This window comes from Cenococcum geophilum (genome assembly GCF_001692895.1).
Source record: "Cenococcum geophilum 1.58 unplaced genomic scaffold K441scaffold_27, whole genome shotgun sequence".
NCBI classification, from domain to species: Eukaryota; Fungi; Ascomycota; class Dothideomycetes; order Gloniales; family Gloniaceae; genus Cenococcum; species Cenococcum geophilum.
The window spans coordinates 1,232,615-1,251,441 of record NW_027137585.1 but is presented as its reverse complement, the minus strand read 5'-3'; the positions used below and the strand labels follow the sequence as shown (position 1 = coordinate 1,251,441).

The following is an 18,827-nucleotide window of genomic DNA, read 5'->3' as shown; positions in this document are numbered from 1 at the left end:
TTATAAAAGGATATTGTATAAAAACAAATTTAGTTAGCATTAGTAAGTATTTATCTCTCTATTAATATCTAGACCTCTTTAAATAACTACCTTCTCCTTAGAATTTGCGCCTACTTTATTAACAGTTAGGAGAAGCGGATAAAAGCTCTTCTTACTCTTTATACAGTAGCTACTTACAGTAGAGAAGAGTAATGGATTACTCTCCTTTTAGTGCTATAGGAGTATAGGATTCTTTAAAAGCTTGGAGCTATTATTGCTAATAACTCTATAATAAATAATATACTATGTTGTATAATTTATAAGTATCTTACTAATAATAAGGATATTACCTAGGATCCTATCTAACAACGTATCCGCTACTAGGGGTATACTATTAATCTCGCCGTCTAGGCCTTCCTCTTTAAAAATACTCTTAAACTTAAGGCTATTAAGTTATATAAAAGGAATAATGTAAGCGGAAAGAAGTGAAGTTATAAGGAAGAGATTAAGCAGAAATATGCCTTTTAAGTAATAGGCCTACTTAGCAAGCTTTATAATATTATAGTATACTTTTATACATTAGCGAGTTATATAAAGGAGTTTAAGACTTTAGTTAAAAGATAAGTTTTACTATATATACTAGCGGTGTTAGACCATCTTTATCCTTAGACTTTAGCTTAGCACCCTTTTTAAGTAGCAGCTTTATAACTACCTTATACCTATTCTCCGCTACCTATACTAGCGGTATTAGACTATCTTTATCCTTAGACTTTAGCTTAGCGCCCTCCTTAAACAGCAGCTTTATAACTGCCTTATACCCATTCTCTACTACCTATAATAGCGGTGTCTGACCATCTTTATCCTTAGAACTATTTTTATCCTTAGAACTATCTTTATCCTTTAACTCTAGCTTAGCACTATTTTTAAGAAGCAGCTTTATAACTGATTTATACCCATTCTCTACTACCTATAATAGCGGTATTAGACCATCTTTATCCTTATACTTTAGCTCAGCACCCTTTTTAAGCAGTAGTATTATAACTGCTTTATGCCTATTCTCTACTGCTAATAAAAGCGGCGTGTAACCCTAGTTATCCTTAAACTCTAGCTTAGCGCCTTTTTTAAGCAGCAGTTTTATAACTGCCTTATACCCATTCTCTACTGCCTATAATAGCGATATTAGACTATCTTTATCCTTAAACTCTAGCTTAGTACCCTTCTTAGGTAATAGCTTTATAACTGCCTTATACCCATTCTTTACTACATATACTAGCGGTATTAGACTATTTTTATCCTTAAACTCTAGCTTAGTACCCTTTTTAAGTAGCAGCTTTATAACTGTCTTATACCTATTCTTTACTATATATACTAGCGGCGTCCACCTCTTTTTAGCCTTAGACTCTAGCTTAGCACCCTTTTTAAATAGCAGTTTTATAACTACCTTATGCCCATTCTTTACTGCCTATACCAGTGGTATTAAACTATCTTTATCCTTAAACTCTAGCTTAGTATCCTTCTTAAGTAGTAGCTTTACTACTGCCTTATACCCATTCCTTACTACTAATAACAGCGGCGTGTACCCTTATTTACCCTTAGATTCTAGCTCAACACCCTTCTTAAGTAGTAGCTTTACTACTACCTTATGCCCACCCTATACTACTAATAACAGCGGCGTCTAACTATTTTTAGTCTTAGACTTTAGCTTAGCACCCTTCTTAAATAGTAGCTTTACTACTGCCTTATACCTATTCCTTACTGCTAATAACAGCGGCGTATACCCCCGTTTAGCCTTAGACTCTAGCTTAGCACCCTTCTTAAATAGCAGCTTTACTACTACCTTATGCCCACCTTATACTACTAATAATAGCGGCGTCCAACTATTTTCAGCCTTAGACTTTAGCTTAGCACCCATTTTAAGTAGCAGCTTTACTACTACCTTATGCCCATTTCTTACTACTAATAATAGCGGCGTCTAACCATTTTTAGCCTTAGACTCTTCCTTATACTTATCTCTTACTAGTAAAAACAGTAGCACCTAACTATATTTAGCCTTAGACTCTAGCTTAGTACCCTTCTTAAGAAGCAGCTTTATAACTGCCTTATACCTATTTACTACTGCTAATAATAGTAGCCTCTAACTATTTTTAGCCTTAGACTCTAGCTTAGCACCCTTTTTAAGTAGTAGCTTTACTACTACCTTATACCTATCCTGTACTATACATACTAGCGGCGTTTAATAATAGCTTCTACTTCTAAACTCTAGCTTAGCGCCTTTCTTAAATAGTAGCTTTACTACCTCCTTATGTTCATTTATTACTGCATATATTAACGGCGTTTAATTAAGGGTATCCTTAGACTTAAGCTTAGTACCCCTCTTAAGCAGCAGCTGTACTACTACCTTATCCCCACCCTGTGCTACTAATAATAGCGATATTAGACTACCTAATATCTCCTTAAACTCTAGCTTAGCGCCCTTTTTAAGCAGCAGCTTTATGACTACCTTGTGCCCGTTATTTACTACTAATAAAAGCGGCGTGCAGCCTAAGCAATCCTTAGACTCTAGCTTAGCGCCTTTTATAAGTAGCAGCTTTACTACCGCCTTATACCCATTCTCCGTTGCCTATAATAGTGGTGTCCAATTATAAGAATCTTAAAGATCTGGATTATACCCCTTATTTAATAAACTTATTATTAGGCTCTCTAGTCCAAAGTACGCTACAACGTGTACTTCTGTCGTTGGTATTGGCGGACATTAATAAAAGTCTAAGAAATATCTAGAAGCTATTATCGCCTAGTTAGCGGTAGAGACCTTAGTTCTACTCTTTAAGAATTTAAGAATTAAATCTTCTTTAATTAACGCTGTGTGCGTATAATAACCCTAATATTACGCTATATAGTCGTAAAAGACGTTTGTCCGCAATCGTGCCTTAAACTCTTTATTAGATTGACAGAAGCCCGTCTTAAAGGTATTAAATAATAGGTAGGTAATATAGACACTTATAATATATATCTAGGCATCGGGAAACTAAGAAGTCTATATCTGCTTAAAGTATTCCTGCGTTATATAATGGACTAACTAGATAATATTACTCTCTTTATTAACTATAACTAGTCTAGCATATATAGAGACCATATCTTCAATCTTTAGGAGGTTTTCTTTATTAAGGTTAGGCTGGCTAACCTTTACTATAAGTGCATTCTAAAGTTCTAACGTAGTAAATGGTCTCTTTATATAGGTAATCTATAATAGAACCTGCTTTACTAGCTCTATAGAGTCCGGATTATAATCCGTAATCCTTTTTATAGCATCTTTATAAGTATAGTTATATGCTTTCAGTCCCGTTGGGAGCTTATTTAACATATCTTTTATCTTCTTAAGTGTCCTTTTAGTACTTATAGATTGAAAATAAAGCTACGTAAGAAGAAACCTATTTAGACGTTAATTAATCAGTCTATTATAACAGCAAGGCAGGAACTTACATTCCATTAACTACCCTTATAATCTTAGTTTTAATCTCTTTATAGTAGGTCTATAAAAACTTTAGTTCTAATAGTAATATCTAGCTGTCTAAATAGTTTTATATATTCTTATCATGAGCACGGATCTTAAATATTGTGCCGCCGTTAAATTTCTTAGTAACCTCTAGGATAAATCTAGAAGTAGTAAAGATATTTAGACCATATTTAGCTTAGAGGTTAAAAAGTTTTAAAAGGAACATTGCCCGACAGCTATTAAATGCTTAATATTTATTAAGTATATTAATAATAATAAAGACTCTTAAATATATAGCAGTCACAGCCTAGAGAGTTTTGGCGATATTATTAAGTAATAGTTATGTCCAGTTGGCGTTGTGTTAATTATATAGCTCTTTAACACTCCTTGGCAGAGAAGACTAGCTCTATATAAGTTGTTTTAGTAGACTTGCTAGCAAGTCATCTATCTCCTAGTCGTCTTTCCGCTAGAAGCTATAATAGACATATACAATACTAATCGTTGGGTTATAGGAAAACTGGGTAGTTAAATAGTTAACAATAATTAATATAAAAATCGTCTTCCCTGCTCCAGGAATGCCTAGATAGAATAATATCTATTTATCTATATTTAGCTAAGTCTAGTACTTAGCAGAGTTTAAAAGCTATTAGCTAGTTCCCGGTTATCGTCTTCTAAGAATATTGCCATATTAAGAACTGTAGTTAATTAACGTAAGCTAATTTAGGATTTTAAGGTCTTCCTTTCTATCCAATTTGGACTTCACTATTATAACATTATTAAAAACTACCATTTTTAGAAGCTCGTTACCAACTATATAGAAGGACTTAAGAATAACTAACCCTAGCTTAATATATCCTTTACTAGACGCTCTCCGTTAACATTACTCAGCTATATATATCCTAAAAGCTCCTTTACATACGCCGTAGCTATAGTTACAGCATACTCCTGCCAATCTTTGTTCTTTTATAAGTCGGTATAATCGCAGATGCCTTAGATAACGATATATAGAAAGTCGTTTATCAGCCCTACTGCCTCCATTTTAACGCAAAAAACATTTCCGCTAAGACTTTCGTTAAGACTATTACGGAGTCTATTGTCCTTAATTACCTAGCTACTAGATATAATTAGACTGTAATATATATATATATTTCTAGGCTTCCTCTAATCTCTATTAACTACAGTGCTTACTATAGTAGGGCTCCTTACTTACTCGGCACTAAGCTTTATTAAAGTAAACGCCAACCAGCCTAAGAGGTACCTAAGAATAGCCAGAATTATATCCCAGAGCGTCGTAAATATAGCATACCATCTATTCTAATTATAGTAGGAATTGTCTGCCGCGAATAAAGGGTCCTTAAGGGAAGCTGATTGCGTATACTTTAGTATAAGGTTTGGCCACTTCTTTTCTATATTATCCAGGTACTAATATATCTTTAACCCATTTATCTTATACTTAGTCTCTAGTTTAGCTACTACTATCAGCAGCGCCATCGGCGGATTGTTTAGCGCGCCTATTTATTTAAAGTTACCATCCTTTTCTGCCTTACCGAAATCCTACTAGACCACCCAGAATATTAGTTAACTAGTAAGCTAATTACAACATCGCTAAGTCTAACCTTAGGCGGAATACCGCCGCCAATACTAACCATAAGGCCGACCTTAATGGATAAAAAAGTACCAACTATACTAGCCGCGACTATCGCTACTAAATTATTGCTATACTTGCCCTTTAGTAAGCAGGCTATAACAACTTTATAGTTACAGATGGATCCTAGGGTATATATTATAGTCACTTAGTGGCTTAGGGAGATCCGGATATATTTAGTCTAATATAGCCGTTGCTGCGGTCTGCTCCTTAGGCAGCGCGCAGACCCATCCCATAGTATAGTTATTATAGGTAAACTCGGTTAGATAAGGCGACTTATTTACCTCCCTTATCTTATTCTTACTTAATATAGGTTCTTTACACCTAACCTCTCCGCTTCTCTTAGACATCTTTTAGGGTAAGCGTTTAGGTATAAAATTAAAGCCTCCTTAGTTAGTAAATCTTTTACAATTAATTACTTTTAGCGAAGCAGAGATTTGTCGAGTAAAGAATAAAGGAATAATAATATAGTAACTAAAAGCGTTAGTCTAGATATGTTGGACTTAGAGTTTAGTATAGCTGCTTAGCAACAATACTAAATAGTAGGAGGAAAATGCGGGCGATATAGAAGCACTATTTAAACCGATTATTAGCTATACTATCCTTTATAGCATACACCTAGGAAACACTTACAGTAAGTAGTACTTATAGAGCTCTATAAATGCGAGTAGATAAGGTCTTTAAGAAGACAAATTTAAGTTTAGGTGCTTTAGATATATGTAGTTAGTTTTAGTAAATCGCAAGCGCTCCTAAGTAAGGTTTAGTAGCTTTAGCTTACTCTAAGCAAAATCAGGCGCTAAGCATCTCGCGAGGGTACGAGATTTGGATCCATTAGAGAGAACATAATAAAATATAGGCAAAACTTCTTAATACAATACCGGGTATATAACGATATATTTGGTATTATAATCTACACGCCCTAATTAAGACTTTTTTGGTGTAATTAACGATTATCTAACTTTCGACGATATCGTTAAGCTCTACTACCAATATCGGTATAACTAGTTATATAGCAAGGCGTATATCTAGCCCGTAAGGAGGAACATTTATACCCTTTAGGCTTTAAGATCTACTTTTTATTAAGTTTTTACTACTTATTTACCCTACACGTAACTCTTAATCTAACAATACTATTAGTATTACGATACATTTGGCGCCAAAACCCATATTATACTAAGGAGTTTTGCTTGTAGTCATAAAAGGAACTAGGAAATAGAATTAGGCGGAGATATGGCGACTGATTTAGCCTTACGGGCTAAAATCTAGTGAGACACTTGGCACTAGGCAGCACAGAACAGCTGCAGCCAACTTATATTTTGTGGCTCCAATTAGACCAAGGTCTTCGCACACCCCAATAAATTCGGCGTGGCATCTCGTCTTAGCTAAGAGATATAGCCTCCTAGCGCGTCCGGTGGTTAGCGTGTTTTATTAACTTTCCCCTTAAACAGCAAAAATACCAAAACTTCCCCTACAAAAAGGCCGTGCAGACGTGGCTGCGCTAACCACCGGAATTAAAGAGGCGCTGTGCATTATGTGGATGCTTAGCGTTTTCTTAATACTTTGCTGGTAGATAGGAAAGCTATACGGAAATTTTATCACTGGATTAGGATTTTTTACGCCATTTGCTTAAAAGGAAAAGTAAAGGTTAAAGACAGGAGCGAGGAGGTTCGGGGGATCGAGTAGACCCTAAAAATGGAGTACCCAATTTTAGGCGCTCCAAACATCCAAAAATAGCCCTTCGTTCACACCTGAAACTGGATGCTCGATTTTCAGAGCCTACTTGATTCCCTTCTTTCTTTCTTCCCGAGTCCAGGCAGCAGCCTTGGATACAACTCACATAAAACGGCGCAGGGCAACTCGTTGAAGCGCAAGCCAGTAAGGCTTAGCGAAGCGTGCCAACCAATTAAAAGCCGAGAAGCTGAGGACAAAAATAATTCCCAGCGATTCGCTCAATTATGGAAGCCCTTGCGTTTCCCCTGGGGGTTCATTCCCTTGGGGGTGCATTCCCCTGGGGGTACATTCCCCCAGGGCTTCGTTCCCCCAGGGCTTCGTTCCCCCAGGGCTTCGTTCCCCCAGGGCTTCGTTCCCCCAGGGCTTCGTTCCCCCAGGGCTTCGTTCCCCCAGGGCCTCGTTCCCCCAGGGCTTCGTTCCCTTAGGGCTTCTTTCCTTACGCTTCCTCTCCCCTCTAAGCTCGCTAAGATCTGCCCCATCCGCACGATTCCCCGGCACAATCGAGGGGCCAATCACCGTCTTTGGAACCGTGCAGCGCAGGTACGATGAGAGAATGCTGGACGTTCTGAGCTGGACAAGTAACGGGACAGGAGGAGACAGACGGGATCTCGTCAGATAACTCCGAACTCCGGAACCCAGGAAAACCTCTTCCTTTCCACTTCGTGGTCAGCCAGCTCCTGCTCGGATTGCAACAATTGAAAAAGCAGATCTTTTGCTCTTAAGCAGACTATCAATCTTGTACTATCACCGCTCGCAGTTCTTCAAGTTCCTGGAGCTCATCGGCATCAGTAGCTCGGAACGATCGCCCGTCATACTGGACTTTGGTTTGTCCACGGCTGGTGATGATGTCCTCCGCTTCTATTGCTCTATCGACTGGATCAAGCAGAGGAGCATTGAACGCTTTGGCCGTTTCTAACGGACTCAAGGTCACAATACGATCTAGCTCCCAAATTCCCCAAAACAAAGACGCCACAGATATCAGTCCAGCTAACATTACTCCTAAAGCGGTTCCAACGAACGTTGCATCGATGTAATATTGGAGAGTAGGTCTGTATTCTTCGGCAGTAATGTCCTGGAACTTTGTTGTAGTCGTAGAGTTTCCGGTGGCGCTCCAATGCGAAGCTATAAAGAGAAGGAAGTTCATCGAATTCAGAATGGTCGTTGCAGGTCTTTGATAAACATTCGAACAATCTGGCTTTTTTGCCACTGTATTCCAGAATAACTTAGTTATTATAGCACTAGTGACCGAGCTGTTCGACGTAAGGATGGCATCGCCACTGTAATAGTTAATCACCAAACTTTGGAGTGAAAGTAGGACCCCGGCGGGATAATCTCCTTCAGGAAGTTGTCTATAATCATGAGCGTTCATGAGCCCTGGAGTGTCTCCGCTATAGACATAGTCCTCAACAGATGTTGCATTCGTCCACGGGGGTGGCTGGAGGGTGAAGTTGGACCATCTTAACGCAACGCGCTGTTCAAAGATCCCTAGTCGTATGTCACAAGTTTCATTGACCATTCGACCAACACAGTCTGCATCAGTGAAGTTGTTGTACTTGGTTTCCAGCCGAAGAAAGGGGTCTTCTGGAGAGCCCCTAAGATGACTGTCGATTGAAAAAATAGTCCTGTCAAAATTTCTCGGATCCGTGAAGTTGAACTGTTCGATAAAAATGCTACAATTAGAGCGGGTCATGAGAAATGGGACCCGAGCAATGCAGGTACTATTGTTTGGACATGCGAAGCCACCACATGTGTCTAGTTGCTGTGGACAATGCTGTAGCCATGTCGTTAAGTTGCCAGGCGCATTTAGCAGAGCACCTTCGTAATTCGTCAAAAATAGACGGAAAACTTCTGCTCCACGACCGGTGATAGAGACGTTGGTCGGTGACTCAAGACGAGTATTGAGATACCCTTCTGGAACAATCCGATTAAGGACAATTTTCATGGGGGTATCATGAACTTTGGTGATCCATCGGTTCCCTGGAGATTGCTGGAGTAGTGGTCCGTTCGAGAAGCGTGCTACTGCGATGATAGCGGCGGCAAGAGCAGCATGGCGAGCATGTGAGCCACCAGTTATGGATGAAAGGAATGTTAATCCCATTCTCCGATCCCAGATTTGGTGCAGTTCCTTAAGTGTTGTTCCATGCGATGCGACCCTCCACCAAAGAGTTGCAATTCCAAGGGAGACGAGGGAACTAAGACAGACATTGAAAACGGAGGAAATGATAGCGAGAATAAAGGCAGGGTTATAGATCCACTTCTCAACTGCTTCGCCGTTCAAAATCCTCAATGTAGATGCTGCTGCAGCTATGCAAAGTGCTGAGACAGTCATGAGGAGGAGGGAAAGCCATGGGATTAGAGTGTGATGCCGACCAGGGACTGAATCGCTGACGCGGAGGTAGCTTGAATTGGCCATTGCAAATGCTAATGCTGGACAATAGATTGTCAGTGCATCATCGATATCGGAAAGCAGATCAGACGTCTTCTGGAATTTATACTTCGCCTGATCGGGCTTCAATAGACCCGTGAGAGACGATATGATGACCCACCGGCCTATTTTTATATCTGCTCGAAACGCGTCGAGCTGAAAAAATTCCGCTCGCAGACCAAGAGGAAGGGAGAAGAGCGTTTGAAAAGCCGGCAGGCAGCTTATGAGATACGAGCCAGACCTCCCAGAATATTTAAATTCCGAACTAACGGGCCGGATCAGTCCACAGGCGGTGCCCGTGACCTTGTCTTCGCTCCGCTCAACTCTGGAAGATGCAGTTCTCGCGCACGCCAAGATGGAGTGATGACGTGGGAAAGGAGGCGCAGTCGAAAACGCGCGGTCTCTGGGTGTTGTTGCAGCTGAAGTCGGAACGATCTCCGAAAAAGCGAAGTCAAGCTCAATCTTGAAACTCTTGACGGCTGATGATCCCTTGACTCAAGCTTGTCAGCAATTAAGGAATGAACGATGGCATAGAGTTGAGACTCTGTTAAGATCCACTCTCAACTACACCAAAAAGACGGTAGTGACTCGCAACCAGCGAGTTTGAGCGGTTTTCTAGTTAAATCCTAACACCCTTATAGATATGTTAAAAGGCAAGCTTTACCTAATCCTGCAATCCCAGTTTTAGACCAACACGGCGCACATGGTCAATGCTTACGACAGCTCAGGCTCGCCGCTCGCGAACGGCAGGTATGGACGTAGCTCATCAATACCATCGTTTCCGACGGCAAATGCACCCATCTTTATAGGATTGTAAGTTAGGGTGACATTCCTAGATACAACAAGTGTCCACCCAGAAGTATCGCAGGTCGTCCTTCGCTCGTTTTCCGCAGAGCCAGAGCTTGTCATAGCCAGCTTTGCCGCTCCCAGTGCTCTCCACTAGGTCTCTGAATGTGACTCCATCGCTGTCCGCACACCAAGTATGCGAAAGTATAGCGTAGCGAGGAATGTCGTCGCCGACGAACTCGGTCAGGCTGAAGTTGCCATGACTGTTTAGTTCTAACAGTCGCATTGCTGTGCGTAGATTCGGAGAGATTTAGAAGCGAGAATCTTTCAAGGAAGATGCCGATACGGCGACCATTGGCGGTGCATTCTCTAGGTTGAAGGTGGGTGGTGAAGGCTTTGCACTATTCTTCAGCTCGTTCCATGATGGTTGTGCAGGCAGCAGCCACTGGAAAGTGGCGCAGTAAGATGGAGAATCGTTGAAAACTAGCGGCAAGTTGACCTGACCGCATTAGTCAGCAGCATATGCAAAATGGAAAGCCAAGTCTTCACCGTTTCAATACGCGGGGTAAACCAAAAGCATAAATTATACTTTTGGCTTACTAACGACGCTAAGAATGCCAATATGATATCTCGGCGTATATCTGAGCACGCATCAAACCCTAGCCATAAACTAGTTGTTAAGAAATCTACCTCTAAAAATGGATGCTTTGCGCCTTGTTTTAAGGGTTAGGAAGTCTAAGGATAGAGAAAGCTTGTATTACTATTTTACAGCTAAATACTTCCTGCCACCAACGCCACAAAAACAAGGGTCTGGTTGGTGCGGCTTGGCCACCCTTTCTGCTAGTGGGGGCTTAAGGTATTTTACGCTTTAACCACCTGCTGTAAATACCGCTAATTATGCTGCCCGTCCTGATGAGCCTTTGCAGATATTTGGCTTGGCTTAGCGCTCGAATTTGTGTTTGTGCGGTGAAAACGGTCAGCTGACCTGAGTCCGGAATAATTACAGGACCGATATATGTAGGCAGCTTGATTGAACTGCCCCGCCTTCGCAAACACAGTCCTAGAATTATCCCTTAACCCTAGTATAAAAGCGCAAACCAAAGTTAAGAGCTATTAGCGTGGGAGTTAACTAACGCAACCTTGTGCAATATATCGTTATCTCTATTAGCTGCGGTTGAACTTATTCCGATGGGTTAAGATATGTGGGAGGACAGATCGTTTATGGTAGGGTCTGTCACAGTACGTGCGGACTGTCAAGGTACGATGTACGAGGTGACTGTATATGATTGACAAACGATGTCGTGTGAGGATCTATGTAGGAGGTGAGGTGGTATATATACACGTCGCTCAGGGGTCAGGTCTGTGCTCATGTATACGCGTAGCCATAACAACGCGTCAGGTCAGTGCCGTGACAGGGTCCGACAGCAACTGGACAATATTATTTTAGCTAATGGTGTAGGTATAGAGGGTAAATGTTCCCGGAGTATATTCTAGATATTCTACTAATATACTTAGTTGTAGGAAGTAAGTAGACCTGTAAATACTAAGATGTATAGCTGCTGCTAACCTTGTCCTGTTTGTTGGTATAGGTTGTAAGTAGACCTATAAATACCAAAATATACGGCTGCTGCTAACCTTGTCCTGTTTGTTGGTGTAGCAAGTAAGTAGATCTACGAATACCAAGATATGTGGCTGCTGCTAACCTTGTCCTATTTGTTAGTATAGTATATAAGTAGACCTACGAATACTAAGATATACGGCTACTGCTAACCTTGTCCCGTTTGTTAGTATAGGTTATAAGTAGACCTACGAATACTAAGATGTACGGCTACTGCTAACCTTGCCCTATTTATTGGCGTAGTAAGTAAGTAAACCCGTAAATACTAAGATATATAGCTGCTGCTAACCTTGTCTTATTTATTGGTATAGCTAGTAAGTAGACCTACGAATACTAAGATATACGGCTACTGCTAACCTTGTTCTGTTTGTTGGTATAGCTAGTAAGTAGACCTGTAAATACTAAGATGTATAGCTACTGCTAACCTTGTCCTGTTTATTAGTATAGGGAGTAAGTGTTACGGCACTGACTTGCCGCATACTGTTCCATACTGTCTTGTACTATTTCCTACCGTTGGCTAGCCTACCACTAGCGCCTTGGCGGCTGGCCCTACTATTCATATACAATACCCCTTTTTACCTTCTTCTCCCCTTTATACTATAACGTAGTTATTTAGTCTACTTTATTGCAGCACCATAACAGTTTGTGGTATCTCCTCTTACGCCCCATCGCGATCTTTATCTTCCTAGTTTACCGCCTCCGCCTATAGTCTCTATTTTTCCCAGTATAATCGCGACTTAGCGCGACTAATAACACCATACCACAGTCTTAGTATAGCCTTAGTATAGCCTTAGCATAGTCCCAGACAGTCTTAATAACCTTAGTATTATAGCCAGCCTTATAGGATTTCAACTACCCTATCTAGATCCCTTAAAATGGGCGACTAAAATATAAATAATACCCCGTTAACGAACACACGCAAAGTACTTACCCGCCTCTTTAACACTACCCACACTAACATTACCTAGGCGATTAGGAATAGTCCTAAGTACCCTAAGGACCTTAATATAGTAGAAACCTTCTAGCACTTCTCTATATGTACAACCTTTTTAACTAGCGTTAAGAGCGGTTTCTAAACGGTCTATAATAAAGGTTAAACTATAAAGTCCTAACTTAAAGAAGCTTAACACAGAATTAACTCCCTTATAACGCTTAAACTATATATATAATAATACAAATAGCAAGCTTTTATATATACTAAGACTATATAAAGTCTAAGCTCTTAGATCGCTATACTTACTTAGGCTATTACTAATAAGAACATAAACCCTATAATTAGCTCCTCTCTTCCAGCTAAGCCCCGTAGAAAAAAACGTAAAGTAAAAGATCTAACCCCATTTAATGGCAAGGGATCACTAATTAAAAAGTAAGAAAAATTTAAAATATAGGAAATAAAGATCTAAGGCGTTTTCTAGAGGGATATAAAGTGCTTTAAGACCCTAATGGACGAAGTCCTCTATATGTTAGACATGCTAATAGATAAGGCCTATAACTATATTAAATATGGCCTTAATATGCTACGTATATACCCGAACGATCTAAGCAAATGGACTTTTTCTAACTAAGAGTCTATGTTTACATACATAAAAAGACACTATAAGACTATAGATATAACCCAAGCGGCTAAAAATAAGTTGGATACTTTATATTAAGGCGAGCGTAACTACTAGTCTTAGAAAGCAGAGCTTAATAAGTTAATAATTAAAGCAAATAAGACTAAGGAACAAAAAGTGGATTTACTTAGAAAGAATATTTCCCCTAAGATAAAGGACCTAGCCTTTACCCTTAGCTGCAAGATCGATAATGCCGACTACAAGGGCTGGAGCAAGCAAATAGACGTATTTGCTCACAACCTATAGAACTATACCCACTATACTAAGCTAAATGCCGCCGAGCTAAACACCGCTAGTAGATATCGACCTGTATTACCTAATAATAATACTCCAGTTGTAAGCTTTGCAGTGGAAGAATTGCAAGAACGACTTAATTGTAAATCTATGGAAATCAAGTGATATAAATACATGAGGAAGGTGTTGGTAATAAGATGAAAGGGGAGACTACTACGTAACTAAAACAGCGTGATACGTAAGTGATACGCAGGCAATACGCAGTCGATACGCAGGTGATACGTAGGTGTTTTGGCATAGTACCGGTAGTCGGTTACACCAGTACTAGCACTATAGAATGACCTAATAGACCTTAACGCCGCTAAATTCAGCGGCGGTAGTAGTAGCCTCCCTAATGACGTCTAAAGATATCGCATAGATAATAGACTTTATATAGTGTCGGTTTCACAGGGGGGTGGCCTATTAAGAGTATACTCTTGTTCTGATGTTGTTTTAAATAGGTATCGAAAGCAGAGGATCGTAAGGATCGCAGTGCCTAAGTAGGGGGCTGATGAGTCATCATAAGGATGACTAATTAGGGACACGCAACTGCGTGATATACATTCCAATACTGGCAGTTCTTTCTTTGTGCGTAGAACGGCTATCCTAAGACATATAACCACGTAACCTCTGTATATACACTCCAATATAACCTCTATCTATATATTCCGACACTAGCAGTTTTTTCTTTATGCTTATAGCACTATAGGAAGGCAGTAGAAGTTAATTAGCTGTAGGTGGGGCAGTAAAGGTATGTTTGTTTACTGCGGGCAGAGCAGTAAGGTGTCGGTATAGCTGCAGGCGGAGCAGCAAGTTATTGGCGGCTGCGGGTAAGGCAGCGAGGGTAGGTCTACTGCAGGCGGAGCAGCCGAAAGTTAATGTGGTGCTGCAGGCAGGGCAGTAAGGTGTTAGTTAGCTGCAGGTAGAGCAGCTAGAGGTTAATTGGGTTACTATAGGCAGGAGCAGTAGAGGGTCTGTTCGTTCGGGTAGCAGTACGGTGCTAGCGTCAAGTGGTAATAGCAGGTTGAGCGTTCGGAGCTCGGTCTATCAGCTGGTTGATAGATAGTAGGCATATTGGCGCTATCGTAGGTCAATAGATTGTAGGCGTATAGGCACGATCATTCGGTCGGTAGATCGCAGGTGTATTGGCGCAATCAGTATCGTAATAGCAGGCATAGCGGCGCTATTAGTTTATCGATGGTATGTGGCAGTATTTGACTTATTCGTAGCCGTCATCGCCATAATTATCGCTATAGCCATCGTCATCCCAATCCTCGCCTTCTGATTGGCTATCGTCTTCGTCGTCGTTGTTGACTTCGTAGCTAAAATCATATTATTCGTGGCTCTTAGAGGTCTCTTATTGTTCTTATTTGTTTAAAGGCCAAGACCAGTTATTGTCGTCGTCGTATTAAACTAATTGTTGAGAGGCTTAAGGCTGAGCTTAAGGCTAAACGAAGGGAGGTTGAATCGAGTATTGAGATTGCGGGGAAACTCGATATTGCGGTTGAAGTTGTGAGTATTAAGGTTATTGCAAAGAAGCTTAATTCGCAGAATTCAGAGGTGCAGAATTTGGAGGTGCTCGATTCGTAGGCTGAGGCTTTGGAGGTAGGGTAGGTTCCTCTAGCAGTTTCTTCTCTAAGCAAGCTTGTAAAGCGTCTGCGCAAGAAAAACCTCTTCTTAGTGTATTAACAGGTATTCTGTAGCTAACCAGAAGGTTGCGGAGATCTTATAGAGTGACTTGGTAAGCTAACTTAAACGTATTAACAGTATATCCCTTAAATCCTTCTTAAAATCTCTTCCAAATATTATCTCGTGAAGCACCCTTAAGCGCTTGTATCTGCCGCTTGATATAATTATCGACTTCGGAGGCTTGCATCTTATGTAAGGTTCGTAGGTCGCGGAAGGTTCGTGGGGGGGGGGGGGGGGGGGGGGGCACGCTAGCGTTTGGGGCGCGCTATTAACGTAGTTTTTGACGTGGTTTCTTAACAGGTTTAGTAAAGAAGTCGAGTTTGACGTTGCGTAAGAGGTAAGGGGTAGTTGCGTAAGAAGCTAAGGGGGAGTCGGGGAACGCGTGGTCTTCTTCGTGTTTGTGTAAGGAAGTAAAGGTGGCAAGCTTGCGGTAAGCGTGATGGACGTAGAATTAAGGGCGGGTAAGGCTGTTGATTCCTTGAATATCTTTTAGATTCTTTGCTTATGTAAGGAGGAAAGAAAATATCTAATATTTCTTAGCATAAGGTAGTTCCGTAAGTTCGTGTAAGGAAGTTGCAGAGGCCTTATCTCTTCTAAAAAGACCTTGTTAATCTATGGTATAACCTATAAGGTTAACCATTAATTAATGTCGGTTTCACAGGGGGGTGGCCTATTAAGAGTATACTCTTGTTCTAATGTTGTTTTAAATAGGTGTCAAAAGCAGAGGATCGTAAGGATCGCAGTGCCTAAGTAGGGGGCTGATAAGTCATCATAAGGATGACTAATTAGGGACACGCAACTGCGTGATATATATTCCAACATATAGTATATAGTTAATCTAGCTACTAGAAAGATACCTATAACCCCCAGATAAACCTAAATCCCCTTCTAATACTACCGCGCTAACCCCCTTCTAGCCACGGCAGATTCTTTAGTAGAGGGGATGGTAATTAAGGCGGTAACCAGGGATAAGGACGTAGGTTCGGACACAAAAACCTACCCCCGCAATTTCCCTCCCTAATATAGCCCTAGCTAACGGTCCCATATATAAACTATAGATAAGTGCTCCGTACCGCTACTAATCGTAAGACCGGCTATATTATTGGAGAAGTACCCTTTAGCATATATACACCGTCAGAGACCAATATATTAGGATATACTAGCTAAGACTATAGCTACTAACTAAGCCCTATAATCTAGTTATTAAAAGGCTAACCCTTAGACTAAGTCGCCTCCAAAGGTTAGAACTATATAAGGAGGAGAATAAAAGGATTAGATCTATACTACTAGATTAGTTAAACCTTATTTTAAGCTAGCTGCTACTTAATCTTAGAACAGCAAATAATAATAGAAATACTATCCTTATTTAGACCTACCTCTCCTTACTACATAACCTACTCCTAGAAGTTTTTATTAAAATAGTAAGCCTTATTAATAGTAGTAGTATAGCACTAGTATTTATAAACGAAGACTCGCTTATAAAAAAGCATAATATTATAATAAAAAGACTCCTAGTCCTAAAACCACTCCGCCTTACCAACGGACTCCTATCTAGCTTTATTACCCATTACTTTATAGTAAAGATAATAATTGGCCACTATACAGAATCTATGCTTTTCTACATTAAAAAGTTATTACCCTTAATACTAGTAATTCTTAGAATGCCCTAGCTTAAAAAGCACAACCTAAAAATAGACTTCCCCGTTCTAGAGCTTAAGTTTAACTCTAATTACTATACCTATAACTGTCTCCTATAGTATACCCCTAACTATAACTAAGTAGCACTATACGGACGTATCGTACGACTAACGCTTAGATACTATTAGCTAATAGTAAAAAAGGTGACTAATACCAGTAAGCTAATATACGCAGTAAACGAAACAGAGATTCTGGAAGACTGGACCACTGCCCTATTTTTAAAAAAATAAACACCGCTAGAACTATAAGTCCCCTATATATACCCGCTTAACCTAGATTAGCTAATAAGACACCTAACTTTAAGATATTTACCACACGTATATATGACCGCGCGTATAACAGCTAAGGGCTTTATAGCCAAGGCCAAAACCAGAGCAATTAAGACCTCCCCCCTATAACGCCCAACCTCATACCTGTCCCCTGCGCGTACTATATAGGGCCACCGCCTCGTTTCCGCCCCCTTAGGCCGACTAAGCTATGCTAGCCTAGTTATAGCACCGGAGAACCAGATACGCCCTAACCTAAACAACATTAAATGCACTTATACCGTTAACTTTACCCAGTTTTATAAATAAAAAGGCGTAAAGGTAATAAGGATCTATATAGCGGAGCTAGTAGAACTAGTTAAATAAGAAAAACATTAATAGCTGCTTAAGGAGCTGCCTATAGGCCTAATAAAAGTACCAGACCTATTAGAAAGGTCTTTCTGCTGGCTAGTAGAAGGCGACTATATAATAAAGGAAGCCCGTAAAGCGCTACCCTCTTATTTTTATAACTTCCTTAAGATAAACCTAGGGACTAAGTCCAAGTCTCTATGCTAGAAGATAGTCGATACTAATATTAAAAAATTCCTAAAAGGCAAACTAGAATTAACCTACGAAGACATTTTATAACGCTTACTAAAGGAGTTTTATAAATATATTAAACACTTCCTTCCTAAGAATATAGATAAGCTGCCCCCTTACCAACTATAGGACTATAAAATTGAGATTATACCCGGAAAGCAGGCCCTATATTATAAGAATAGACCACTCTTACCCGCTAAACTTAGTTATATAAAGAAGTAGATTAACGAGATGCTAGATAAGGGTTTTATTTATAAATTAACCTCACTAGCCGCCGTACTACTCCTCCTTGCTGTAAAACCTAGCGGCGGTATACAAATCTGCTATAACTACTAAGGCCTAAATATAGTTACTATTAAGAATTGGTATCTATTGCTACTAATCTGTAAGATACTTAACGCACTCTATAGTGCTAAGTACTTTACCAAGCTTAACATAATTGCTGCGTTTAACCGGATCCGGATTACGGAGGGCCATAAGTAGCTTACAGTATTTATTACCCGGTTTGGGCTCTATAAAATATTAGTTATACTATTTAGTCTCTATAACGCACCCGCTATATTCTAGAACTATATTAACTATATTTTATATAACGCCCTTAACGGCTACTGTACTGCGTATCTTAATAATGTCCTTATTTTCTTAAAAACACGTACTAAGTATACGAAATATGTAAACGAAATTATCTAAAGACTTAGTAATACTGGACTCTAGATTAATATTAATAAGTTTAAGTTTTATGCTACTAAAACAAAATACCTTAGCTTAATTATCTCTATTAATAGCATAACTATAGACCCTAAGAAGGTGCAGGCCTTGTAGGAATAAAAGAACCTAACATTAGTTAAGGAACTACAGCAGTTTCTTAGCTTCGCGAACTTTTACTAATAATTTATCTAAGGCTATTCTAAGGTAGTTAAACCTATAACTAGGCTACTAAAGAAGAGCACTAACTAGTTATGGGGCCCTAATTAAGCATAAGCATTCTAGACCCTAAAAATAGCGTTTACTATAGCACCGGTCCTAGCGTAT

General features: G+C 39.9%; 5 protein-coding genes across 5 annotated transcripts; 1 reads left to right on the top strand and 4 right to left on the bottom strand.

Moving 5' to 3' along the window:
• Positions 1–1,144: 1,144 nt before the first annotated feature.
• On the bottom strand, positions 1,145–1,951 carry K441DRAFT_565740 (ankyrin repeat protein; the record flags this gene model as incomplete). The annotated part of the gene is made up of 2 exons (XM_067643715.1): positions 1,145–1,441; positions 1,838–1,951. Coding segments are annotated over 2 exons (411 nt in total), but the record flags the coding sequence as incomplete, so codon positions are not given.
• Positions 1,952–6,592: 4,641 nt separating this feature from the next.
• On the top strand, positions 6,593–7,487 carry K441DRAFT_144908 (uncharacterized protein). The gene has a single exon (XM_067640155.1). The coding sequence runs from the start codon at positions 6,876–6,878 to the stop codon at positions 7,395–7,397; it is 522 nt and encodes a 173-aa protein (XP_067502887.1). The 5' UTR covers positions 6,593–6,875; the 3' UTR covers positions 7,398–7,487.
• K441DRAFT_144922 (uncharacterized protein) lies at positions 7,488–9,720 on the bottom strand. The gene is made up of 2 exons (XM_067640156.1): positions 9,344–9,720; positions 7,488–9,269 (listed from the first exon to the last, which is right to left on the bottom strand). Exon 2 carries the CDS (start codon positions 9,259–9,261, stop codon positions 7,579–7,581), a length of 1,683 nt encoding a protein of 560 aa, XP_067502886.1. The 5' UTR covers positions 9,262–9,269; positions 9,344–9,720; the 3' UTR covers positions 7,488–7,578.
• A 385-nt stretch (positions 9,721–10,105) lies between these two features.
• On the bottom strand, positions 10,106–10,345 carry K441DRAFT_566122 (uncharacterized protein; the record flags this gene model as incomplete). The annotated part of the gene is made up of 1 exon (XM_067643728.1): positions 10,106–10,345. The coding sequence occupies one exon, from the start codon at positions 10,343–10,345 to the stop codon at positions 10,106–10,108; it is 240 nt and encodes a 79-aa protein (XP_067502885.1).
• Positions 10,346–13,960: 3,615 nt separating this feature from the next.
• K441DRAFT_661724 (uncharacterized protein) lies at positions 13,961–14,201 on the bottom strand (the record flags this gene model as incomplete). The annotated part of the gene is made up of 1 exon (XM_067648917.1): positions 13,961–14,201. A coding segment is annotated over one exon (241 nt), but the record flags the coding sequence as incomplete, so codon positions are not given.
• Positions 14,202–18,827: the final 4,626 nt, after the last annotated feature.